This window comes from Rattus norvegicus, chromosome 20 (genome assembly GCF_021556685.1).
Source record: "Rattus norvegicus strain SHRSP/BbbUtx chromosome 20, alternate assembly SHRSP_T2T, whole genome shotgun sequence".
Taxonomy (NCBI): domain Eukaryota; kingdom Metazoa; phylum Chordata; class Mammalia; order Rodentia; family Muridae; genus Rattus; species Rattus norvegicus.
The window spans coordinates 49,372,549-49,398,993 of NC_141553.1; the positions used below are offsets into that span (position 1 = coordinate 49,372,549).

General features: G+C 49.2%; 1 protein-coding gene across 1 annotated transcript; it reads right to left on the bottom strand.

The window, feature by feature from the left end:
* Positions 1 to 2,771: 2,771 nt before the first annotated feature.
* On the bottom strand, positions 2,772 to 23,900 carry Nr2e1 (nuclear receptor subfamily 2, group E, member 1). The gene is made up of 9 exons (NM_001113197.2): positions 23,188 to 23,900; positions 18,432 to 18,577; positions 15,020 to 15,107; positions 13,410 to 13,645; positions 12,021 to 12,167; positions 8,850 to 8,946; positions 8,312 to 8,461; positions 7,966 to 8,071; positions 2,772 to 4,228 (listed from the first exon to the last, which is right to left on the bottom strand). Exons 1-9 carry the CDS (start codon positions 23,210 to 23,212, stop codon positions 4,066 to 4,068), a joined length of 1,158 nt encoding a protein of 385 aa, NP_001106668.2. The 5' UTR covers positions 23,213 to 23,900; the 3' UTR covers positions 2,772 to 4,065.
* Between the last annotated feature and the right edge of the window lie 2,545 nt (positions 23,901 to 26,445).

Genomic DNA, 26,445 nt, shown 5'->3' on the forward strand with positions numbered 1-26,445 from the left:
CAGAGAGGTAGTGAGAGAACCATCCATGGATGTGACATACCCAGTATGGCTTGCTACATCATGTCAACTTGACACAAGACGTTATCATTGGGGAAGAAGGAAACTCAGTTGAGAAAATGCCCCTCTAGAAGGCATGTGGGGCATCTTCTGGATTGGTGGTTGAAGCTGCAGGAGGGCCCAGCTTACTGTGGGCAGTGCCTCCTCATGGGCAGGTGGTTCTGGCTGCCAGTAAGCAGAGTTCTTTCATGGCCTCTGCTTCAGTTCCTGCCTTCAGTTCCTGCTCTGACTTCCTTCGGCGATGGGTTGCAACCTGAGGGTTATAAGATGAAATAGGTCCTGCTTCCCAGGTTGCTTTTGGTGATGGAGTTTCATCACAGCAGTATAACCCTAAGGCGTGAGCTCCAACCTGACATGGCCTAGGGTAGATGAAGCCCTGGGTTTGGTCCCTCACTAGCCAGGGGACAACCAGACACATGGAGAAAGTAAAGTGTTTCCATTTTAATAAAAGTGATTAAGGACCTGGCATGACAGGACAAGCCTGGAATCCCAGTCTTCAAGAAGGTGAAAAAGGATTAGAAGCAGCCTGGGCTACGTAGGAAGCCCCTCTTGAAAAAGAAGAAAAGGGGGGGCTGGGGATTTAGCTCAGTGGTAGAGCGCTTACCTAGGAAGCGCAAGGCCCTGGGTTCGGTCCCCAGCTCCGAAAAAAAGAACCAAAAAAAAAAAAAAAAAAGAAAAGAAAAAAAAAGAAAAAGAAGAAAAGGAGATGGGGGAAGGCAGCCATGGAGAATGTCTCTGGCTAATGGGTTCAACTCATGGTATCCTAAATTAGATGACAAAATTCCTTGAGCTGTCAATGAAATGATTTGAGAATCTCGAGCCAGGTTACTTACCACTGGAAAGACCTAGCCCATGGTTCACGCTATCCTCAGGGGAGGAGTTACCTCCCAGGTGGGGTGACCAGTGATTAACTAACCCATAATAATAAGTACAACGGTAATCTACCTTAAGCTATTCTCAGTAACATCAAAGGGGGATGAAATTTGCGTGACAAGCCACAAAACACAGGCTCTCACTAGATTGTCTTTGCTTGGTCATCTCTGCTATTACAAGGGCGAATCGAGCCAGGCTTGCAACTTTTACAAAAGTTCCAAACCAAAACATCAGTTAGCAGAGAACAGTATCTGCAGGATCCAGCCTCAAGATGGGAAAGTGGGCTTCTTTACATACTGTGGTGGTTTGAATAGGGTTGGTCCCATAGAATGTTTGAGTGATTGACCCACAGGGAGTGACACTATTAGGTGTGGCCCTGTTGGAGGAAGTGTGTCACTGTCGGGGTGGGCTCTGAGGTCCTATGCTCAAGCTCTGCCCAGGGCCCAGGAAGAGAGTCTCCTTCTGGCTGCCTTGGGATTAAGATGCAGAACCCTTAGCTCCTTCTCCAGCACCATACCTTCCTGGATGGTGCCATGTTTCCCGCCATGATGATAACGGACTGAACCTCTGAAACTGTAAGCCAGCCCCAATTAAATGCTGTCCTTATAAGAGTTGCTTTGGTCACGGTGTCTCTTCACAGTGATAAAACCCTAACTGAGACACATACTGGTTTTTTGCTTTTTGTTTTTTCCCTGAAACAGTTTCCTCACGTAGCCCAGACAGGCCTCTCATCTGCTATGTATCAAGAATGACCCCACTCTCTTCCTGCCTCCACCTCCCCAGTGCCGAGGTTGTCCATGTGCTGTACCACTTCTGGCTTATGCAGTAATGGGGATGGGATCAAACCCAGGGATCCCCATACATTAGTCAAGCATTCTATGAGCTGAGTCCCAGACCCTGACCTCTGTCTACAATTGCTATAAGCATTTATCCCACTCACGATTGCATCCAATGTTCACTATGACACTTAAATGCTTCCAAAGAGTATCTGATCTGTAGGTTGCAAAACTATATAAATGGTACCAGGTCACACATCTCCCATGCAATTCATTTTCTCTCCTTCATGAGTCTGATTTACCCTCACTGAAACACAAGGACCTAGAAACTCCCTGTGTGCCACGGTATGTCCAGTCTCTCTTGATGGGCATGTAAGTTGTGACGTACAGAGTCGAAGGGATGTTTTTGCATACAAAGTTGAGTACCTTTTGCTCGTGTATGGTCCTGAACTCACAGCCATTTGCACAACAGATCAATCTTCTAGCACTGTGCTACCCAAGCAAGGTGGACTTCCCATTCTTTGTAGAGTCAGCAGACAAGGTGTGGATGGCTGGGCTTCTGTGCACCCCGTCTGCAAGGTCTTTTCAAAGGAGAACAGAGGTCATCCAGGTCTTGCTTGGCCTGCCATCCCCAAGTCCACATTGTTCTGCCTGTGCTGCAGTGAGGACCATTTCCCTCAGCACTCCTGGGGACAGCTGCACCGCCTTCCTGTGTCTCCCTCCCCACATCTCTCACCAGTACTGCAACTGCAAACTCTGGTCAGGACTGGTAAGGCTGGAAACTCAGGGAAATGAAACCCTGTCCCTCCTCACTCAGCAATTCTCCTAACAGATGCAATTACATCCGAGAGCCATAGAGAATGGGATCTCACAGCTTCTTCATTCATCATTTTACGAATTGGGGTTGATGGTAGAAAGGACACTTCCTGCGGAGCTCAGTTCTCTCTGCTCTGTGATGAAGGGCTTCAAGCTTTGGTTTTCGATTTACGCCAGATGGCGATGCCACCACCTTGAAGCTGAGGGGGGCTGAACAAGCCAGGGAGGTGGGAAAGAAACCGGGCAGTGTTTACTTAAATTCAATATATTTTTATTCTTTGTAAATACAATGAGTACAACCTTTTAACTTCACAAATCAGTTAATTCGATTTGTACAAGAGAAGTCTGACTCATACTATGCTAGTCCATCCAAGTGCTGAATTCCCACCCCCCTCGGTGCTAGTACCTAATAAATCAAAACGTGAAGAGTACAGCAGCTATTTCAAATTGTTTCTATGTTTCCATAAGTATAGATTCATACCCAAGGAGCAGCTTAAGAGTGTAGGATGGCATTGGGGGGGGGGGGTAATGTATGCATTTGAGGCTTTATTAGAAACCAGAGTTTTCTGAAAGGCATCTGAGAGTCTCAGGCTGTTAGCAGTGGAATGTTCAGGAATCCGTTTAGCACGCATCTCCTTGAAGTTCCTTCTGGCTTCCTTCCCTGTTCACTGCCTAGCGTGACTCGCTGACCCTACGGCCTTTGGCTTCAGCACTTTGATGACGGGACAGCGACCGCCTCACCCAGTCACCTGGCTCCACTCCATTTGGTTTCGCTGTTTGGACTCATCCTCCCAGACCGGGATTCTCCCGGACCGGGGTTCTTTCAGTAGAGCTGTGCTAATTCACCCTGAAGTCTTGCTGAGAAATGCCTTTGCCATCAGTACCTCTGACGAGGTTGCCTGGCTTACGGTATAAGAAAAGAAAAAAAGAAAAAAAGAAAAGAAAACCAGAAAGGAGGTAGGGGAGGGGGAGGGAAAGGAAACCACCACACAGCATAAGCTATGGTCCGCTTACTCGCTTGGTTCTGAAGGCCACTTAATGAAGTATTATGATAGGAGGAAAAACGTTTGATAATACTTTTGATTTAAAACCTAAGCATTGTTTTTTTTTTAAGTCAGTGTTCCAACCCAACCGAGTTCTGAAGGCCGCAGTATATGGCGATGTCACACACGAACTGTTCACTGACTGACTTTATGTGCTACACAGGAGAAGAAAGCACGGCTTGTCTTTCAGCTGTGAATGATTCAGCCGGATCTCCCAGGTCAGAGGCAGAACGCCTGGCTCAGCCTGTGCTGGTGACCCCAGTTCACCCCATCCCAGGGCATGGAGACAGTAATCGTTGTAACCCCTGGTCTTTCCAGCTGTCCCACTTCAGGGGAGCAGCAAGTCATAGTTATTTTTCTGTGTCCACTGACATTTTTTTTCCTGAAGGCCACTTCCTCCCAGGTTTCTCCTTCCAGAAAGTCTCGTTATTTGAGGCTCATACTGCACGGTAGATGTCCATCTGATACTGCCCCGTCTTGGAAAGTGGGTGCTGGAGACCTTAGATGTCACTGGATTTGTACATATCTGAAAGCAGTCTCGTTATCGGCACGTTGCCGATGGTTTTTTTGAAAAACACTTCTTCTATGGTGGATGGGCTAATCGACCGTAAAGCTGGTAAAAGCAACAGGAGTTTCCCGAATCGGCAGGGTTGGGTGGGGTATCTGCAATAGGAGAAGCCAGGAAAGCATGTCAGAGCCCCACACAAGCCACAACTCACACCTTAATGCTTGAACACACATCATACCCCAGGGGGACTTCCTGACTTGGGCCTCTTTAGAAACATATTGTCCCAGCATTAGACTTCAGGATAGGTGCTTCTGTCCCTGTTTCACAGAAAGACTATTGGAATTCTCCAAAATAGGAAGAACATTGCCCAAGTCACATGCTCTCTGTCTGCCTGCCTGTCTGTCTGTCTGTCTGTCTAAGTATCTATCTATGTATCTATGTATCTATCTATGTTATCAATCTATGCATGCATGTATGTATCTGTCATCTATGTATGTATGTATCTATGTATGTATGTATCTATGTATCTATATATGTATCTGTGTGTGTATGTATACATGTATGTATGTATGTATACATGTATGTATATATACATGTATGTATGTATCTATCTATCTATCTACTACCTATCTATCTATCTATGTTTCTATGTATCTATCCATCTATATTAGCAAAGGAAGTACATTTTTATTTCTAGACAAATCAGCTTTAAGACACCTGATGCTAATTTTAAGCCAAACAATAAATGCAATCCCATCACTGTAGGGAATGACCACAGGGTTGATTATGAAGTTGGCAGTGGAATTCATATTTTTAAATTCTCAACACTCTTGAACAGACGATTTCTCTCAAATAAAACGGCTTCTTTTTCTAAGCAATTCTCCAAATTATCATTCAGGCATTATACTTTGTCACTCTCAGGAATAATTCCACCCTTATCACGCTGCAAATTAAAGACTGAGTTCTGTTGGGTGGCAGTGCCACCCAACTTTCATGTCAATGAAATTGGCATATAATTAAAGATGTGAGAAATTGCTTAACAATGTCCTTACTTGATGTCCAACACACATCTGCACTCAGATGCGCACATTCAATTTCCTGCTGTCTTTAGATGTGTGTGCCCCACCTTCTCAAACCCTGATCCTCCTCCAGCCAATGGTTTGGAGTAGGACACATCAACGCCCTCTGTAGAAAAGCATCCCTCCACTCAGACAAAGCTACCTAAAACTGAGTTTCAGAGACAGAGGTCCACTGAGCCGGGTTCCACCTCAGCCACAGGTACTGAGAGATATCAAATCTCTTCACAGGGCCTTGCTAACTGTGTTCAACTGGCCAATAGCCCCACTCTACAGAGAGAGTCTAGGAGGACAACTTCCATGTTCCTCTCTTAGCTCTGGACAAAGAAGAACGCCGTTCAGTCAGACATGAAGCTTATAAATCACTCTGACCCACCCACCCCCGTTTGGATCTCATCATATTAAGTTTATCAGAACCCTGGACAGGGCACCAGAGCGCACTTAATAAGGTGACACAGAAATGATGGCATGTGTCTAGAGTAAATGGCAGATATGGTGGCTCGTCCCTGTCATCCCAGGACCTGGGAAGTGGAGACAGGATGGTTGGCCCTGAGTTTAAAAGTAGCCTGGACTAGATGGACTAGTGAATCCAGGTCGGCCTGGCTTATAGAGTGAGACCCTATCAGAGAACAATAACCAAAAACAACGAAAGCACAAACAAAAAAACACCCAACTGAACCAAAATACCAAACGACCACCTTAGCAAAGAGAAACGCAAAACACCTAAGTTTCACCTTTTTATTCTGTTTGCTGAGCGACCTGCTAGGCCTTCCTTTAGTTTTGGTCCTTTCTCTCCTCTGAGGTTCCGTTTCTCTCTCCAGGATTGGGCAGAGAGATCTCTGCAAAGCTGAGGTAACAGGGATGCCTAGACAGTCTCTACTACGTCCGTGACATCTGCCCAACAGGCTAAACCTTTGCCACTAAGAAGCTGCTGCAGAGAACATGTTCTGGAAAGGATGGATTTGGGAGACTCCAGAAACCACAGACGCCCAACTGCTGGGATGAACACAGAGCCTTGTGTGGACACAGCAATCAGTACTCAGTCACTGAGCCGCACCCAAGCCACGTGTTAACTCCCGGTTGTCTGCGAGTGGATTAGCCACTCCGCCCCTCTGCCCTTTATTCTCTGGTTGGGAAAGACCTGGTCCCTCAGTCCTTATTATACACGCAGTGAGTACCACCTAGAAACAAAAACTGTGTGTGTGTGTGTGTGTGTGTGTGTGTGTGTGTGTGTGTGTTTGTGTGTGGTCACTCAAGATTATTCTGTAGTGGACTTAAGGGCCGCTCCACAAGATGAACTCATGCCTGGTTCTGTTAACTGGGCTAAGACCATGGGACTGAGAAGGTCACACACCTTAGAGGAGAGCCTCCTGTTATGGTGTTGATAAACGGACACTGTCAAACTGCCCTCTTACGTTTTAATCCCTTTACCCACAGTTAGTGTGGCTCCCACCCCTCACCAGGGAGTTGCTTTTTCCAGTAGATCGGTAGATGAGGTTTAATACAGAGACCCACATAACTGGTCAAACTGTAGAGACATGGAGGGAGGGAACGGGGGAGGGGGAAGACGCTGGAGAGATGGTGGCTCAATGGTTAGAGCACTGGCTGCTCTTCCAGAGAACCCAGGTTCAATTCCCACCATCCATATGACAGCTCACACCTGTCTATAATTCCAGTCCCAGGGAACCTGACTTCACACAGGCATACATTCAGACAAAATATCAATACACATAAAATAAAAATAAATAAAATTTTAAAAAGAGAGACTGTGGGCTCATTCGACCAGAAACAGGACATCTGTATCGCATTCCACATCTCCCCTCCCCCCAGGCTTGGGCCTCATCTTAGAAGTGGGGTAGCATGAGAGAAAGAGCCATCAGTTGCAGGAGACTGCTTTGAAACAGGGCCTTCCAGACATGCGGGCCTGCTGAACGCACGAACCCAATGGCTATGGCTGCACGCACAAGACCTGAATAAGATCAAACCAGCCGAAATTCCAGCATGAATGGGGAAGTCTCACTCTTGGGCACCGATGGCTGCTGGCATTACATTAATTTAATGTAATGACACCATCGTTAGCATGAATAAGTAGAGGCTTCTTTTTCTTTTTCAGTTCTAAATGTTCTGTGCCTGTTGCAGACTCACGGTCTTCAGTTCTTAAATGGCATTGTGACGTCCCAGGAAGCTAATGAGGTCCCACTTACTACTCTTTGTAAAGCCTGCCTTTTTGCGCCTCAAAATAGATTCAGAAAGAGCACAGTGGGGCTGGGCCAGGGGAACTTTATTGATCCTCTACGTTGGAGAGTGTCTACCAAAATCCTACATCAGTGAGAGGGCCCCGTGTAGACAGAGGTAACGTTGTGGGTGCTGGGACCCTAGACAACTCAACATACACCAACCACTAAAGACAGGCAACAGTCATGACCAGAGCAGAGATGGCCTTTGTCCGCCGCTCTGTGCTCCTTGAACTCGGGGTTGGCCTGTGATGAACAGCACCTTTCTAGGGACCATCCGTGCCTTTTCCAATCTATCAACCCAATGTTTCGGACTTCAGTGCTTTATGACTCTCTCTGAGTCCAGGCTAACAAATGCGCGAATCTTTCGGTGCGTCACCCGTGCCCAGCGGTGCACTCCACTCTCACACACACATCACCTAATTCACTTTGCCCTTCTCACCCCTCTGGAGAATAGTGAGGACACGGATTCTAACCCAATTAGCAGGCTGGCAACAGGATAATTAGCCAGGACGTCATAACTGGCTTCTTCCGGCCTTCTGGAGTATCCACAACGAGGCAACTTTCTTAAGCACAGCTCACCTCGTATGAATGTAGCTGTTGAGAGTCAGCTGGGCTTCATCTTGGAGAGCGGCAATGGCGGCAGCATTCCGGAAACTTCTCAGTTCAGAGCCACTGTGGGTAGGAACTGGAAATGGAGACCAGGGGAAAATGTGAGAGACAGCAGCACAGGGAGCACGGTGGGCGCCCAGGGCCACGGGGAAATAGATGACCACCTAGAAAGCCTGCAAGCCTCCAACCGCGATTCCATGAAGAACAACACCACCTCTGCCCGTTTCTTTTTCCTTCCTTCCCCCTCCCCCCCACGGGTCGGTCTAGGGCTAGGCTTTGAAGTAGCTGGATTAATGGGGTGTGTGTGTCTGCTCACCGGCTTTAAAAGTAACAATGCATTTCAGACAGGCAAATTCAGTGGCGTCTAATCGGAGCTGTCTGAATCGAGCCACCACCTCCTGCAAAGCCTGTATTTCAGATATGATCTTGTTCAGCTTCTGGGAGTCTGTGTTATCACTATTCATGCCTAGAATGGAAATCTGGGATAAATACTCTAATATGAAGGCATTTTCATGTTTTAATATTGATTTTTGACAAAACCCTGCATATCAATATCTATCCAATTGTCACTCTGAGATATCTGGTCCCGTGTAAACTGGCTATATTGTATGAAAGTTAATATAAAATCTTCTTTTTGGATGATAACAAACACAGTAATTTGCATTTAAATAACAATACAGGCAGTCATGAATACAAGGAAACAACATTATTTGCATTTAAATATAGATTTATAAATGACAGGTATACTCCATTGTTCAGTGGGGATTTGTTATTCTTTACATGTTGTTCTTTTTTCAGTAATGTATTTTTATGGTAATTTCTACAACAAAGTCATTAAATTGTGCAATTCTTACCAGATACAGCCAGTAGTGTGTTAGCATCAACCGGAATGGCCCATTGTGCTATTCCTAGAACAAACAGTTCTCTCCACGCGTCTTCCAAAAGCATCAGCTGTCATACAATAGATGTATAATATAATATAGTGTGTAATTTATAAATTTATAAACAATTTCCATATGTAAATTTCTGTTAAAGCGTTTTAAATGCCTGTCCTGGTACAATCCCCCCTACCCCCAAATAATTTGTTTTCCCCTTATCTCCCACAATTTGCTTTTTGAAGTGGTGCTTATAGACAGACACACACATGCGTTTCACAGTCAGCCTCTCCAGCTCGTCAAAGTTCACTCCCCTCAGGAAAGGGTTAGCCCTTCACGTCCTTGCTTGATACCTGCCGCCCACCTAGAAACTGTCTAGAGACCTAGGCTTCTCCGTCGAATGCCAGCAGCAGCAGCTGAACAGGCTGACTGCTCTGGTGTAAAACACTGACTCTGTCTGACTAAGCTCCTCGGTCAGGGTTCCCATCTTCCTGGAGAGTTGAGGGGGGGCTGGGAGAGGGAAGAGGGAGAATTCACTAATTCCCAAGAGGCAGGAGGGAAAATCAGGGTGTAATTATGTTAATCGGGTTTTGCTGAGTTTACCTCTGCTCCCTGCCTGATTTTTCTGAGACTCATAAGTGGACAGCATCAAGGTGCCTGACATCTTCATTCTAATAAAATGTGCTACTGAATATTTAAAATGAAAATCTGGCTCCTTTTCCAAATTAATACACTGAATTCCACTTCACTGTTTGCTTATCCCTGAAGGGCTTCTAGCAAAAGGCTAAGTGGCAGACAGAAAGCGAATTTTATTAGGATTAGAGTCTACAAATTCTTGTTTTCAGGAAAAAAAAAATAGCCAATTTATACATATGAGAGTGTGTGTGTGTGCACACACACATATACATAGTCTCTCTCTCTCTCTCTCTCTCTCTCTCTCTCTCTCTCTCTCTCTCTCTCTCGGAGAGAAGCAAAAGAATAAATGTACCCAGTAAATCTGGAAACAATTCTCCATGTTTAGAAATCTGTCAAAAGAAAAAAAAGAAAACCTGTCCAATGCTGGGTAATTTATATAAAATAATTTATTTACTTCCGAAAGCTAAAACTCTTGAAGGTTTGTGGTTAAACTCACAATTACACTAAAATGCTTAATATTTTAAAATGCTTTTTACATTTTTTATTGCATGGGATACAGGAAATATTTTTAGAATTGTAGATAAACAATAATTGTGGTCATATCTCATGCTAAGAGATCACTTGTGTTTGGCCCTTCGTTTACCCTCCTGGAAGAAGCGTCTAGAAGGATGTGCTTACAGTTAGGTATGAAAAGGGCTAAGCCCCCTGCTTTAAGAGCTATGTATTAGAGCTACATGTGTAACACAGAGGGAAAGCACTCACTGAGCATGTACGAAGTCCAGGCTTCACACACACACACACACACACACACACACACACACACACAAAATGCTTATTAGTCTTTATTTGTCACTAATTTCTGTGAGTGCCCTCAAGTGTAAGTAATCATGGTTTTCCTGATTCTTTCTTCCTCTTTTTAAAAAATAATTTCTTTTTATTTTATGTGCACTGGTGTTTTGTCTACATGTGCATCTGTGGGAGGGTGTCAGGTCCCCTGGAACTGGAGTTATGGACAGTTGCGAGCTGCCATGTAGGTGCTGGGAATTGAACCCATATCCTCTGGGAGCATATCCAGTGCTCCTAACTACTGGAACATCTCTCCAGCCCCTTTTCCTTCCTCTTAAGATTAAAAATATATTGGCAGAGACATATATACCTATGGAGTCATTCATTAGTAATATTATTATGGTCAGGTGGTAGTGGCCTTTAATCCAGCCCTTGAGAGGCAGAAGCGGGTGTATCTTTATGAGTTCAAAGCTAGCCTGGTCTACAGATCAAGTTCCAGGATAACCAGGGCTACACAGAGAAAGACTGTCTCAAAACAACAACAACAACAAAGAAAGAAAGAGAGAAAGAAAGAAAGAAAGAAAGAAAGAAAGAAAGAAAGAAAGAAAGAAAATTATGTCATGATTACATTTTAATATTTTTAAAATCCCCAACAACAAAATGTGTTGCTAAAATGCAAGATTTTCTGGTACCTAATTTTCTTACTTCTGAACATCATTTGTAACTAAAGAACTACATAAAATTGCTTTTTTGTTTCCAGAAGGTCTAAAAGTAGTGCAAGAGTCCAGAAAGGAAGCAGGGGTGTCTCTCAGCATCGTCTCACACAGGAGGCCCTGGATCTGATCGCCAGCAAGGTCTCCAAACAGACGAACAAGAACAAACCAGACAAGTCGACAAGACACACACGGCACCTCTTGGTTCTACATGGTGATGAATCAGGAGCCAACACTGGACACACCCACAGTGGAGAGTAAACGTTGAAGATACAAACCCTCACCAGGGAATAAATACCTTTGCCACCTTCTAGTCCTCCCATCGTGAGTGTTTGTAAGAAAACTTCATTTTATCAATGGTTTTCCTTGCAGCTCAAGCTGGCTGCAAACTCAAGGTTCTCCTGCCTCAGCCTCCTGAGTGAGCTGAGTAGGGGTTAGAGCACCGCAGCCTCCTGCCTGGCTTGCCACCAGTGTTTGAGAATACTAAGATTTTAAACTTGATGTTTCAATTGAACTTTAAAAAGGCATAATGTGGGGTTGGGGATTTGGGTCAGTGGTAGAGTGCTTGCCTAGCAAGCGCAAGGCCCAGCTTTAAAAAAAAAAAAAAGGCATGATGTACTTCTATATGGGTTTTACCTAGAACACATCCAGCTACCCTGAAGTAATGCAATTACATTTCCTTTCTTTTTTTCAAGACAAGAGTTTCTCCATGTAACCTTGGCTGTCCTGGAAGTTGCTCTGTAGACCAGGCTGGCCTTGAACTCAGAGCGATCCACCTGCCTCTGCTTCCCAAGTGCTGGGATTAAAGGTGTTTGCCACTACTGCCTGGCCACAAGTTACACTTCTAATTTTTCCGTAGGTATTTTGAACCTCTAGAATGATATTCCTAAAGATAAACGGCTCCCTCGTTGTTCATTATGCACGCTTGCCTTGCTGGTAGATGCGGTGACATCCAGCTTACAAGGATGAGCACCCTTGCTTCCTCTCCCACCCCTCAGTACCCTGTGGGCCCTACCTGATCTTGCAAAGACAACGTGGAAAAGGCTGGCACACTCTTTGCCCACTTGATGCTCATGAAGAGAAGTCTGGCTGCTGATTCGCACACGGACTCGGTGGCCACTTCATAGAGATACATTGGGGTCCCGTTCACTTCATGGGGATACTGAGAGGAAGAAGAAAGATGAACGCTGCAAGTGAGGTAACCCCAGCTTTGCAAAAAAAAAAAAAAAAAAAAATGGCTGACATTCCAGTGCCCTGGTTAACCAGAAGCTAGGCTGCTCTGGTTAAACGTTCACTTGCCTTCAAACGTCTCTATCTACAGAATCTGGGAAATGTTGTCTACTGGGGAAGGCATGTTTGCTTTCGTTGGGGGCTTCTGTCTTCCAAAGGGGTGTCTGGCTATTCTGTCCCCTGCAGCAAAATTTTCTTGGGCTGAGCCAAGTTCCAGGCCTGGCTCCCAATTTAGACAAGAATGGCTTGCATTTGTGTAAATAAAAATAGATGAGAAAAAAAAGTATAAATTAATAGGCACCCCAAACACAAATATGCATATGAGTATTTTTAGAAAGGATTAGTATATTATGGAAATATTTCAATTAGACATCTTAATCATTCACAGAGCATTCCCATTCATAACTGACAACATATTCATAACACTACTTTCCAGAGCTTATTATACGCATCAAGGGTAAGAAAGCAATATTAAATATTGTGTATGTGCCCAGGTGTTTGGCTTCCCCGAATGTGAGGCTGCAGCTGGCCTCCTCTGGGGGGAAATCCTAGGTTCTTCCCTTTCAGAGGGGGCTTTGGGAGGAATCAATTCCAAGCTTGAAGTGTAGTCCCTAGGTGGCAGTCTTCCCAGGTACCTCAGGCTGGGACCCTGCTGGTAGGACCAACCGTGGGAGTTGTTTATTGTGGGTAAGGGCAGAACCAAAAACAAACAAAAAAAATTTTAAAAAAATTTAAAAATACAGCTTTTCTAACAGTGATTTCTACATTTTTCTCTCTTGCGCTGAGATTGTCCAAGCTTATAGATCTCGGAGCATCTCAGGAAGTTCCTTTCCCCCAGGTGGAGACAACTCTGTTCTGGTCAGTTCTGGCCTCTGGGACAGGTAGGGCTGCACTCTGGGATTAGAGGGCTCCCCTCGCCAACCGATTTAGTTCCCTAAAAGTGCGAGTTTCTGGCCTCCGCCCCTCACCCCCGGGAGTGTGCGTTTGTAGCGGCCCACAGAGGGTGGTCTACCGCGTTAAGCATCAGCATCTTTAGCTCATCAGAAGGAGCAGGAGACTCAGAGTAGGGCATCTGGGAATCCCTCCATCTTTCCCAGACCGCGCCTCAGCTCAGAACTGAGCGTGGCTAACCCCGCTTAAAAGGAGTCTCTTTGAACCCAGCAAAGCCACTAACCTTGGGCGTGGGCTGAGCCAGGCTCACGAGAGTCTGCCGTTCAGGGGTGGCAGACACAGCGGTCAACTCCAGACCGTGCGGCTCCAGCTGCGTGACCGCTGTGAAGAAAGCGGGGGCTGGCAGCGCTGCGGAGGGGAAGTGCGCAGCCGCCCCGTTGTCTTCCTTGTGCCCACGGAAGTAGAGGGCCACCTGTTTGCGGATGGTGGACGTCCGAGGGCCCCGCTCGTGCTGCACGGCTACAGAGACAAAAAGATGGACACAGGCCTGGGGTTACAGGCGCGGTGACACTTGGATGCAGCGGGCTGCGGTTCCAATGTCACTTATGGGCCCGCAAGGTTACCACCGGGGCAGAGGTGAAGGAGAAAGAGGGCACGTGTTGCTTGGGCGTGTTTTCCCCGTACCGGTGGGAAGCAGGGATCTGAGCTAGACAAAAGTGAGGGAGGTGCTCGGCGGTCCTCCCCACCCAGGACTCTCAGGGAAACCAAGGACCCTCGGCGGGGTCTCTGGAATAACAAGGTGCAGTCGCTCCCACTGACAAGGAAGAGGATCACACGCAACCAGGACCTCCGAGATGGATTCCCTCCACCTCCAGGTCTCCCTACGTAGCTTTGGCCTCCAAGGCCCCAAAAGAAAAGGATTCGAGCCCAAGGAACGCTGGGGGATGGGACAAGGGAGAGCCAGCTCCGAAAGTGCCGGAGGAAGGCATAGGGGACGTGACGATTACCGCCAACAGTTTAAACAAACAAATTAATTCAGGGCAATCTTCCACCCGCAGAGCATGACAACTTGTCAATACACAAGTTCAACAGGTTGGACGCTCCCTCCTGCTTCCTGAGCAGCCAGAGAGCCGGCGCTCCAGACAGGCAGCCCCCACCGCCAGGCCCACTACACGGCAGGCTCTCCCCAACCTTCTCCCAGACCCGGGGATGGCCTTGCAAAGTCCAGACCTGAGGAGGGCCAGGAAATGCAGCTTGGAGCTTTATCTAAATCCTAAATTTGTTTAAGACCCAGGTCTGACTTGAATTTGGGCCTCAGGGAGCAGGTTCTGTGTGTCATCCCTTCTCTCTCTTCTGGTCACCAAAAAAAAAAAAAAAAAAAAAAAAAAAAAAAAAAAAAAAAAAAAAAAAAGGCTCTTGAAAAGCTTAGGGCCAACTCAATGGCTATACTGAATTTGCCAATTTGCCAATGAAGACCTGAGATCTTGCGTTTTCCTCTCTGTGCTTGGAGAGCTGGGCAATGAATCATGAGGTCTTATGGAGGTTACAAAAGACAGCAAGAAGAGGTGAGAAATGGGGTTAGGATCCTAAGCAGGAAATATGCACCTGGGCATGGGATTCCTGCCAGCAGGCATTGCTTTTGTGAGTGTGGGTTTGGGGCACAAGTTTCCCGGTGTGAGTATGGGGCTTCCTGGAATACCGTGGGGTCAGCTGGGGACTGCTGCAGTTTCTCAGAGGCTACAAATGACAGCCTGAGGCCAGTTCCCAGCATCTGGAGAGGAGAGTTCTGTTGGGGAAATGATTTACATGCATAGGAGAGCCATCTATTTTCTGTACATATAATTTACTTACTGCCCAATCAAAATTAGAAGAATAAAGGCATGCACTGATTACCGTCTTTGTTCATGTTGACTTCCAAACACTTCTTCAGTCGACACGCCCTGCACTGGTTTCTGTGTGTCTTGTCTACGGGGCATCCTCCCTGAAACAGACCGCAGGCAGTCAGAGCCCCCCATAGCCCTTAGGTGGGGACCAGAACTCTGGTCCCGGGGTGTGAGACCCAGCGTGAGGACTCTGGCCAGCCCCTCTCTCAGGGCGGATGTCCAGACCCAGTGAAATGGGAAAAACTTGGGCACCACCAGGTAAGTAAAGGTCTCGGATTCCCAGGGTTGGGGCAAGAAGATCAGTCCTCGACCTCAGGGAGTTGGACTAAGAGAAAGGTTTTTCCTGATTTTTTGAGATCTCCTCCGGCTAACAGAAGAAGCTCAGGAAGAAAACTGTAAGCGGAGCAGAGCGCAGATGACGTTTTTTTCAGGACCGAAGACAGCGACCTGGTCCTGAACTCAGCCAGAAGCTGGCCTCTAAGTTAAGCCCTGTAGCCACCTTAGATGCTTCTCTGTCTGGAGTCTTGCTGACTCCCATCCTCGAGTGAGCCCATTGATCTGATGGGTAAACCTCGACCACCTATTCTTCGCACCTTTATGTCCTCTCCTTACACAACCACAAGGCAGAGACAACCCTGAGCTACTGAGGACTCTCCGCTCTAGAACGGGAGGTGGATAGCCAGGATGTTTAGAAGGGCAAGGCCTGCAGAGAGAGTGTGGGGGCGGAGCTGATGGGCAGAGGATAACTCTGAAAGATGCGGGGACAGAGCCTGAGAAGAGGGTAAGGCAGAGTGAAGAACTAGCCAGATAACGGGGTGGGGGGGAGGGGAGAACAGTTGCTGCTTTATAAATATTTATCTGACAGGGATGAACAAACAAATGTCTTATGTAATTTTATGTATGATGTGTGTGAGGGAGGGGGAGTATATAAAAAGAAGATTTAGACGGGTGTGGTGGTGCACAACTTTAATTCCAGCATTGAAGGGGCAGAGACAGATCTTGGTGAGACCAAGGCATCCAGGACTACAGAGTGGGACCCTGTCTCAAAACAAAACAAAACAAACAAAACCACTAAGAAGTAAGGCTTCCTCCACCCGTTTAATTATTTGGTGCTGGTTTTGAAGGCAGGGCCAGGGCCTGTGTCTATCATTGAGCTGTATCCCCAGATCCTGGGGTTTGGGGACAGAGTCTCCCTGCTCTATAGTTGAGGGTGGCCTGAAATTTACTGTGTAGTCTAGGCTGGCCTTAAGTCTGTGACCCTCCTCCTTGCCACCTCAGCCAGCTCAGATGATGTTTCTTTTAGTGTTCATTTGTGTCCCTGTCATTACTGAGGGGACAGGTATACAGAAACATAATGTGTATATTTTGTTTTGAAGTGCTTAGGGTGGAAGTGCTCAGGGCTGGGATCACTCTTCCACTGAGCGAAAGCTCCTAGCCTTCTGCACAGGTGTTTTATACACAGACAAATATTTTAATTTTGTCTCACAATTGTAATTATTTAGAGACACTGAAGTTGGGATGAGTATATTTCTTGAAATATCCATAAGGAAAATGACACACAAGAACTCATCTAATTTTTTTCACCAATTAAAATACATTGAATTGGGTTGGGGATGTAATTCACAGCACATACTCGGCGTGCGTACACATTGGACCAACACAAAACAAAATATGTTGATTTGCTTAAAGTAAAGACAGACGGCTGTTCATAGTGGCTTCTAAATGCCATCCATGCTGTTAATAAGAAATTGAAATGGTATTTACCTAGTCCTTGAACAAGAGAAGAAGAACTTGGGTTTTTAGTTCCTAGAAGTCATCAGAGCATCTTTGGCCAGCAGTAAAATATAGTTCAGTGTACAGAGTTCCGAATTACTTATTATTGACTGCGGTTGAATATCCAATTGGAATGGTATCTCCTCCTGTATCTTGATGTCTCAAGTGGGTTTTTCAGTCCTATCAAATGTACGTGAGACTCTGGAACCAGTGAGAAGGAAGGGAGCCTCAATTGGAGTCTTTACTCCGTTTGCCAAGGAAGGACACGGGGTCGATGCTATTACCTCTTTGTATTCACTATGGACTGGTATAAATGTCTTTGAATTGATGACCACCTCCTTGGAAGCACAACACCTCAGATTTCCCAATTCTGTCTGTTAGATACACACACATAAAAGATAATGTGGCCTGGTGTGGTAACTCACACCTAAGACTGAAAGAAGGTTGTGAGCTTCAAGCCTGCCTAGGCTACAGACCAAGACCTTCCTCAAACAACAACAACAACAGCAACAACAGTATTCTAAGTAGGCACCTGGCACTCTGCAGAATCTCAAACCTATGGATCCTCTGGGATACAATCCCATGTGTGTATATAATGTGATATTGGTGGGCCAGACACTGAGAACCCAAGAAAGCAGGGGAGAGGGTTGCGGAGGTCAAAATAACTTATCTAAACCGCACATGTCTTCTTGTGTGTGCCGCCAATCAAAATCACCTATGGGGAATGGGTAAGAGCAAATTTTCCATCTGAACAAGAACTGGCAATAGTTTACTAGCACCAGATGGCGACACACTACCCAGTGTGTGTTTCTCACCCTTTTGGTTACCAGAGGATGCCTCCTGACTGAGGTACTCTTGGGAGTCTGGGAGGAGTGAAGGCAAGGCTTCAGCTTAAGGGTGAGCAAGTGTGGAACCAGAAGGGACCACGTAGGTAGACGTGTGCCTCTGACCTGGGAGTGGAGTTAGCTCTGGTTGGAAGCTCTAGCTGGGCTCAGAACACTCCCTACCTGCCCCGTGTCTGTGAGATAGGTCAGCCCCTGCCTGACTGAAATGCAACTCCCCAGGCTCATCTGTAAGCAGAAAAGGAGGATTAGGGACCTAACTTCCTCTGAGCCTCCTCTTCTAGCCTACTTCCAGAGCAGTCCTGCATCTGCAGAGCCAAAAGCACCCAGTATCTGGCAAGCTGCAAGGCTTTTAAGTAGCCAGCGATCGCTTTGGGGGTCTTAGCAAAAGGAGTGGTGGTCCTAGCTCAGTGGTCTTAGACTGAGCTTGGCTGCTGCTAAGAATGGGAAAGCAAAGGGTGGGTAGCCTAATGGGTTGCTTGCTTGCTTGCTTCTGCTTGCTTCTTCGAGTTCTCTGGGCAGGCCTTCAGACTGGGTGTGGGCCTTGCTCAGTGCCAAAATGTGACCAAGGAATTAAAAAAAAAAAAAAAGGGTGTAGCAAAACCATGGGAGTTCTGACTCTGTCCTGTGGAGTCATTTGCCTTCCCTAACCTAAGCTGGCCTTTCCAGAGACAGAAGGCCACCCAAAGTTGAGACGGAGGAGGGAAGAGGACCAAGGTCAGGGAATTCAGAGGCAGCCTTGGCAGAAATGGGGGGGGGGGGGGCGGACGCAGAGGGGAGCCGCGCAGCTCAACCCTGAGTGAGTACCTGGTTTCCAGACTTGCAGACATAGGTCCTATTCCTTCGGATGCTCCTTTTGAAGAATCCAGAGCAGCCGTCGCAAGCGTAGACGCCGTAGTGCTTCCCGGAGCTGCGGTCACCACACACTTTGCAAGGGATATCTAAAATGCGGCCTGAAAGACGGAGTAGAGGAGGGGAAAGGGTGAGAGGGAGCGCGGGGCGGAGGAGAAGGAGGAAAGGGGAGAGGGGGAGAGAGATGCTAAGCAATCTGACCTCTGAGGGGATTAGCATCGGAGCTGCGGTAAAAGCAGATAATGAAGAGATTTTATAGGCAAACTTTTTTTCCCTGAGCAAGTGTCAGCTTCCTACAATGAGCATTATTCACGCACCGCTACTTGTATTTGGGTCTCCTCTAATCGCCGAGACCCATTTTGGAATAAAAGATTACAGCAGGCCCGGGCAGCAGCTCGGCCCGCCGCTGCCTTTCTGCTCCGCCGAAAGTTTGGCTGCTTCCCTCCTCCTCCGCTCTTGCATTTAACGGGGGGGGGGGGGGGGGAGTTGTTAGTGAGCGCGCAAGGAGACAAACTTGAAATGTAAAAGGGAAAAAGAAGAAAAACAAACACCACTGGAACCGAGGTTGGCAGCTGGAAGGCAATCGAGTTTTCTCTGAGCTGAGCCCGGCGGTTGTTATTATTAGGGTTATTGTTGTGATGCCAATTCTTAGATTATTAATGATAATAAGGGTAGTGGTAATTGTCCAACTTTCTTTTTACCTATGGAAAAAAATGCTTAGTGCTGCGAGTTTGAGAAATTATTTCTTTTAGGAAAAAAAAAAGTTCTGTGTGTGTGTGTGTGGTGGTGGGGGGAGTAACCGGTCTGAGCAAGAGCGGAGATATCCAATGGGTGGCTTTCTAGTTGGGGTAGCAAGAGGTAGTCTTCTCTCCCCCCATATGCCTAAGTCCTCTCCGTCTAAACACTGGTCCCTTCCCCTCACCCACTTCGTAGTGATGGCATCTTCTGCGGGTTTTTTTTCTTCTTCTGCTGCTGCTGCTGCTGGAGGAAGGGGGAGTTGTTGGGGTTTTTTTGTTTGTTTGTTTGTTTGTTTTTGTTTTTGTTTTTTTGAATGGCTCTAATTTTTCTGGGATTGCTACCCACCCAGGAGAACTCTGCTTGGACTCTCCCAAGTCTGCGGGCTTGGGTGTGTTAGGAAGAGGGTACTAGGGAGGGGTACGTGTTTTCTCTCAGGCTTGAGTCCAACAAGTGCCTGAAGCAAGTTAGAGACGAAGAAAAATTTCCGAAAACAATGGGAGTATCTATAAAAGTGTTAACATTATCATTAAAAGTATATAGTCAGTAACAATTAGCACCTGATTTTCTCATCGCTGCGGGTCGAAAGCATTCCAACCCGGGACCAGGCGATCTCGGACCTCCTGGGAACCCCACAGACTCTCCTGGAGCACCCAGGTTGGGGGCCGGAGTGGCAGCAGTGGGGAGCTCTGAGCCAGCGGAGCTGGGGAGGATAGGGCGCTGTCTGCGGAGGCCCGGAGGCGAGGGAAGTAGGAACTTAACTAGGGAACCCCGAGGCGCCTGAGGCGGCTTGCACTCCGGGCCCTGGCCTCCTCCTCAGGTGGAGGGGGGAGTGCGGGGGACCCGGCAGGGGGAGGTCGGTAAGGACCCGGCTCAGCCGGGGTAATTACAACCCCTCCGCAGCACCTGCCTATAGAGCCACCAGTGACCCGTCAAAAAGAGTAGCATGGGAATTCGGACGGCGACAAAGGCTGGCGGGGGAGGCGTTCGGCGTTGCGGCCACCGCTTCGGCGCCCCCTCTCCCGCCGGGCAAGAGCGGAGATTGTGTTAGGGAAGGGAGGGGCTGGAGTGAATCAAGTGTAGGTCTTGTCCTTCACCCCCCTGGGGCCTGTCACTACTCCCCAAACAACTCACGGTCGCGGTCGCGCCTGGACCGCTTGGCCACGAGCTCTGCTGCACAGCACTCCCTGAAGAAACCGTGAACGGGAGTTCAGATCTTCCAAAGTTCTCCTCCCTCTGGTCGCTTGGGGCCCCTATTAAGGGCTCAGTAGCACTGACGCCCCAGCTGCCCTTCTCTTCCCCGTAGCACTGAGAGTGAGCCCCGAAGGGGAAGCAGAGGTGGGCCCTGTCACCCAGTCTTCCCATCCAGATTGGAGCCTACTGTCACATATTTCTGTAGAACCAGAGTGCAGCCAGAAGACTAGCTTTGGGCGGATGACCCCTTTCTGGCTCATCGGTCCGGATGCCCGGTTGTCACCACTTGGTCTTGCTGCTCGGCCTTGTTTAAGGGCTGAATTCCCAACCCAGGCAGAGGCTGGGCCGGGGCGGGGCACAGAAGGGAGGGAAGCGAAAATTCCAGGGCATAGAGGGTCGACGCCTCAAACTCCGCCACCCAGCCATGTTAAGGTGACTTGGGGTCACAGACAAGCTGGTTGACTGCGGCATAGCTCTTCTCTTTTAGCAAGCCGAGCGAGCTCAGACGTGAGTCAAGCCAGAGTTTCCTGAAGCTGGAAAACGGTTCTTAACTTCCCTCCCCAGGGGGTCCCCTCGGGGCTTTTTGTGTGTCATAATTGCTTAAAGATATATGGCAGCTTCGATTACTGTAATTACCATCAGAGGCTGTTGAAAGAAGTTAGTCTAGGCTGCAAGGGTGACTGGCCAAGGTCTTGGTACCACCCAGGCGGGGATCCGGGTAACAAGGCTCTGCTCTCCAGCCGAGCGAGTCAGATGAAGACCTCCCTGCCCCGCAGGGTCCAGTCCCACCCCGCTGCTCTCAGAGCCCCTCACTGCCTGGGCCGCAGGGACGTAGAATTTCCTCCTGTCGTAGCCAGGGTCTGCAAACCTGGACGAAGCAGCATTTTTTTTTTTTTTTTTTTTTTTTTTTTTGCAGTGTCTTGCTCCTTCGCCCCGAGAACAACTTCTACAGAGCCACCGGGCACTGACTGGAGTCTCGAGGCCTTCAAGGCCAAACTCCAAGGCTTGGCGAGTTAGAAAAACTCAAGTCTCCCCAGAAAGTGCCTTCGCACATCATGTGCCCTCTCTGACTCCCAAATCCGGAGTCTGCCAGCGTCTGTTTAGTTCACAGAGCCGGGGTGCAGAGCTGAAAGCCCAGCTTCGCACCCACACCTTCCCTCGCCTCTGAGACCCCACTTTTCAAGTTCGCTGAAAGCTTCGAGCTTCAAAAGAGCAAAGCTCCCCCAAATCTCAGAGACAGGGTTGGCTGTTCCAGGGTGACCATGCCAGGAGGCCTGCTCAAGCGCTTCACCTCGGGTTTTGCAATAGAGGTTTTAATGCAGCTGGAATGGCCTCCTGCTTCTCTTGGGAAAGACACTCACCCAGAAAAAAAAAAAAAAGAATTTTTTTTCCTGAGCAAGCACTACTTTTCAGAGATCAGAACAGCCAGGGCAAAGGCTAATGGGAGTGGTGGTCCTGCCCACGAGTCGGTTGTGTGCACTGTAACTGTGGTGAGGGTTTCTTCTCTCAGCCCTAGCATTTGAACGTTTTCCTTTTTCCTTTCCTTTTTTTTTTTTTTTTTTTTTGGCTTTCACGTTTTGTTCAGTGTACTCTAATTTTTAAACTCAGCGCCCAAATCAAAACAAACGCACAAAATGAAAACACAAGCTGCTTCTTACCGGGGAGGGAGGTGGAGGCGGGAATTGCATCTACCCATCCTAAGTGAGACTTCATTATCAGTCCCCAGAAGTAACCAAGACTCTTCCAACTTTCAAAGACCCTGCACAATGAGGGCGAGTGAAGGGGGAGGGGGCGGGAAGGAACTCACAGAGAGAGCCAAAAATGTTATGGGGGTGGGGGGGACTACACCGGTAGCTTGAGAGCTCCAGGGTGTACGCACTAGACACAGACCCTAGAAATCACAGCCTCCGGCCTGTGGAAGGCGGGAACTGGAAAACCCCTGGGAGATTGGAGCACCGTGTTCGCGCCTTCCGTGCGGGCTCAGGCCTACGCACTCTCAGGGTTTGCATATTCTGGGGCTCGCAAACGCACAGCCGCCCTGCACCCCAATCTTTGGAAGTCAGCAGCAGAGGTCAGATGCAGCAGTGCGGTCTCTGGGAAAGGAAGCTGGAAGAAGAAACGCCCGAAGTGAGCAGGCCTCAGACTCCTGCCGGTGCTGGGCTCCGGCTCGGAAAGTCTTTGGGATTAGGGATTTGGTCCTCTCTTTGCTAGACTGGCTACCATACTTTACATTCCCCAGTTATGACCTACGCGGATTTAGGATTAAGGAAAATGTGACTTTTAAATGGTTTCTGCTTCCCGGTTTTGCAGGATTATTTGAAATAGCTGGAAACGGGGTGCAAAGCATTCCTTTCGAAATCCGCTTTTTTGCAGAGTTGCCTTTGCGCGCCGGAGCTCCGAGTTTTTGAGCGGCTGCGTGGTTGTGCTGCCGCCTGGAGCTGCGGCCCAGTTCCCGCCCCCGTCTCACCCCTCCCACCCTCAGCACCTGGCAGCTAAATAGAAACGGCTCGCTGGACCGGTGGGCTGCGACGGGTCGCAACCCTCCTGATACAGCAGGGAGACCGGGAAGGGCGAGCACCCAGAAGCAACGAAATTGCTCTCCTAGTTGCACGAAACGCTCCAACGCAACAGTCTAAGAAAGCGAGGCCAACGGACACTCAGGCCCGATAGAGTTCCACTCTGGGGCTCAAATTCAGGGCTCTCAGAAGGGTCACCCCGGCCTCCCAGCCTGCCCTCCCCAGGCCACGCGCCGGGACCCCAAGGCTGCCCGAGAGGTACCCACTTGTTGATCCGGCGGGCTTGCTCATGCTGGCGGTCCCGGGGCGCAGCGGTTGGTGGGCAGTGCCGGATTCCCGGCCCACGGCGCCCACGTCGCCGCCCGGCGCCGCCGCTCTCCAGCCGCCCTCCAGCCTGCAGGGCTCCCAGGCGAGCGAGACAGACAGGTGGCTATCGGTTGCGCGCTGCCCTGCTCTCCCGGGCGCTCAGAATTCGTTCCACAGTGGAAATGTAAGCATCCTTAAGTTTCTTTCCCGGCTCTAGCAAAACTGCAGCTGCTGGGGACGCGGCTCGATGTGGACACGGTCTTGAACAAACAGATGGAGAGACGGACAGGCGGACAGGCAGACTGAAGAGGGAGGACAGCGCTAGGGGAATATTGAAGGACAGAGATGGAGACACGGAAATGGTCTTCCTACGGAGCAAAGAGGGCGAACTTCCCCTCTTTCCCCATGCCTGTGGCTGTTTCCAATCTCCCTCCACACAGGCGAGCACAGTGGGCAGCTCTCTGCAGACCGCTGATCTTCTGTGGAAAGACAAAAATCACAGCCGCAGTCTCAGAGGCAAAGAAGCTCCTCGCTGCAGAGCCCAGGCGCCGAGACGGGAAACTAGATGGTTGGGAGATCTTCCAAGGGGAGAGGTGGCCAGATCCGAGTTTCCGGGGACAGCCGCGCACGCAGCGGCGAAGGGTCCCCGAAGTTCATTACCCTGTGACTTTGTGCCTGTCGCTGCGGGCCGCGTCTCTGGTAATATCTCCAGTAGCGCTCTGACAGGCAGCCGCGGGGAGGGGAATAGGGCGTCCCTGGCCCACTTAGCTTTTCCCCCAACTCCTGGCGGGGTCTGACGTCAGCCATGTGCGGGGAGGAGATGGGAAGAGGGAGGGGGTTAAATGCTAATGATATTAATGAACCTCCAAGCGGCTTCCAAAGAAAATGCAAGCGCTCTCGGAGCTGACGAGTTAAGAGTGTGAATACGGGCGAGCGGCTCCGTGAGTGCGTGATGGTGAGGACGGAGCCGCTCTTGTAATAAAAAAAATGAATTTTTATATTTCACGGCAAGGGAGGAGGGGAGGGGTGACGGGGCTCTCTCAAAACGCTTTTCCCCTCTCTCTAGAGTGCCAGACAGATAGATTCGTGGAAGATATTTGGTAGCTGTGTCTGTGTGTGATTGTGCGCGCCCGGACATGGCCATGTGAGTTGGTTCATTGTTGGTCCCGTGCCCCTTCTGTTGGGTAAAACTTGGATCTAGCCCGAGGTGAGTAATTTATTCATTTTGCAACTATCTGTGGAAAAGCCAGAGCTGAGGAGGTCGCGGTGCGCGGACTTGGGGACTGGACTTGGGGTCTTGGGGTCCCTCGGCCTTGGCATGACGGGTTTGGGCACCGCCGCGGGGAGGGCTTCGCCAGCCTCTTGCAGGCAAAACCGGCCAACCCGGAGCTGGCGGAGTCCCTCTCGCCTCCATTACGCTCACTGAGCGGCTGGAAGGCAAAACCTTCCCTCCTGCGGTTGGTCCCCAGCGGGCGTCGCTGGCTTCCCCCTGCAGGCCCGGGGGACTCTGTGGAGAGCTCCGCCACCTTCCTTCCCACCCCGGTCGCCTATGCGAAATCCTAGAGATCCCTGGCGTCTCGGTCGTGGTGCGGCGCGGGGACAGCGCGCGCCGAGGGAGCGGTGATCTCCGATCTCTAAGAGATTAATTCTATTTAAGCTCCCTCGGCCGCCTGAACTTGTCGAACAAGAGCTTGCCAGCCTCTCCTCGGGGCGTGGGTCCGGCCAGGGGTCAGAGGTCACGCCTCCAGCTCTCCAGACCAAATTGGAGGCTGGGGGGCGAGGGGGGGAGCAGTGGCCAGCGCTCCTCTTCGTCGCTAGCCCACCCTCGCTGCAGCTCCCTCCTCACCCGGCCTTAGAGTGTTTGCAGTGCCTGTGGCATCCCCCGTGTGCCTGCTCGGCCCTGCAGGTCCAAGGCCCGGGTCCCAACCCGCAGGGGCTATACGCTCATGTCTCAGACCTCAGCACACGAAAGCAACTTTCCCCGGAATGTCCGAGCCTGAGAGGCAGGCAAGGAACGAGGAGCACAGCAACTACTGGGCTCAGGGCCAGGCCACCCTGAACAACCGAGAGGTGGGTGACAGTTTCCCGTACCGCCTCTCCTTTATGGTCCTTCAAACTAAGACGTGTTTAGGGTATCGTGGGAATTTTTAGATGACGGGGAGGGAAAATTAACATTATTTTTTTTGACAGTCAACTTGGGCTACCAGCAAGCCCTGCTCGCGGCACAGCTTAAACTCGAACTCGGTGCCCAGAGAGGAAAGGCATTTCCGGCTAGGGTTTTAGAGACAGGGTGCCAGGCTCGGCTTTGGGTCTTTGCGCCTAGCTCTTGCCAGAAATCCAATTGATGCTGCCCCGGCCAAAACCACCATCGCGATGTGGAGGCAGAAGGGGGCGCTTGGTCAAGGACAAAGGACTTCAAGTGGAACTAATTTGCCGCGGGCCTAGACGAGGGCAAGTGGTGGTGGGAACTAAACATGGACTTGTTTAAGGATTTGTGGGCAGGAAGAGAACTAGGGGTTTTTCAGGTGCCCAGTCTGGAAGGTAGAAGGACACCGCTTGCCCTGGATTCCGAACGACTCCAAATCCTCTTGCAATGCCCGCTGATTCATTTACAAACACCACAACTTGTGGAAAAAATACTCCCAAACTCGGCACAGTTGTCCCCCAATCAAAATTGGAATGTTCTTTCTCCAGCCACCAACTAACCCTTAATCGAAGTAGGTGCCAAGAAGCCTACTAAACAGACACGGGTGCGCGCGCACACCCCACCCCCACCCCACCCCGAGAGGACTATCCAGTTCTGGCAAAAGCCACAAGGGGCTACCCACCCCGCAGCATAGGCGTTCTGCATTCTGGGCGCCCGACTGTAATTATCCGAGCGCTTTGCATAATTCACAATACAGTTCTGAAATCATCGTGATGACTTTCTGGCATGATTGGTGGTAAAGGCAGCAGCTTGCTCCAGAACAGGCTGGCGGGCTTAGATTCTACAGCTCCTAGATCCCCAGAGAAGCCCAAGGGCTGGCTGGCCTCTGCTCACGCCAACCAGCTGAAGGCCACAGAGACCCTGGCTCTAAACTTTGGAAAACTGAAGCTAATTGGGACAGGGCTCAAAGAAAAATCTTTAGCCGAGCAGAGACTGACTTCATTTCCCATCCACTGGCCTCCGAGCGCTGCCTGCCTCATAGGAGATGCCACAGAATGTAGGAAAAAAAGCA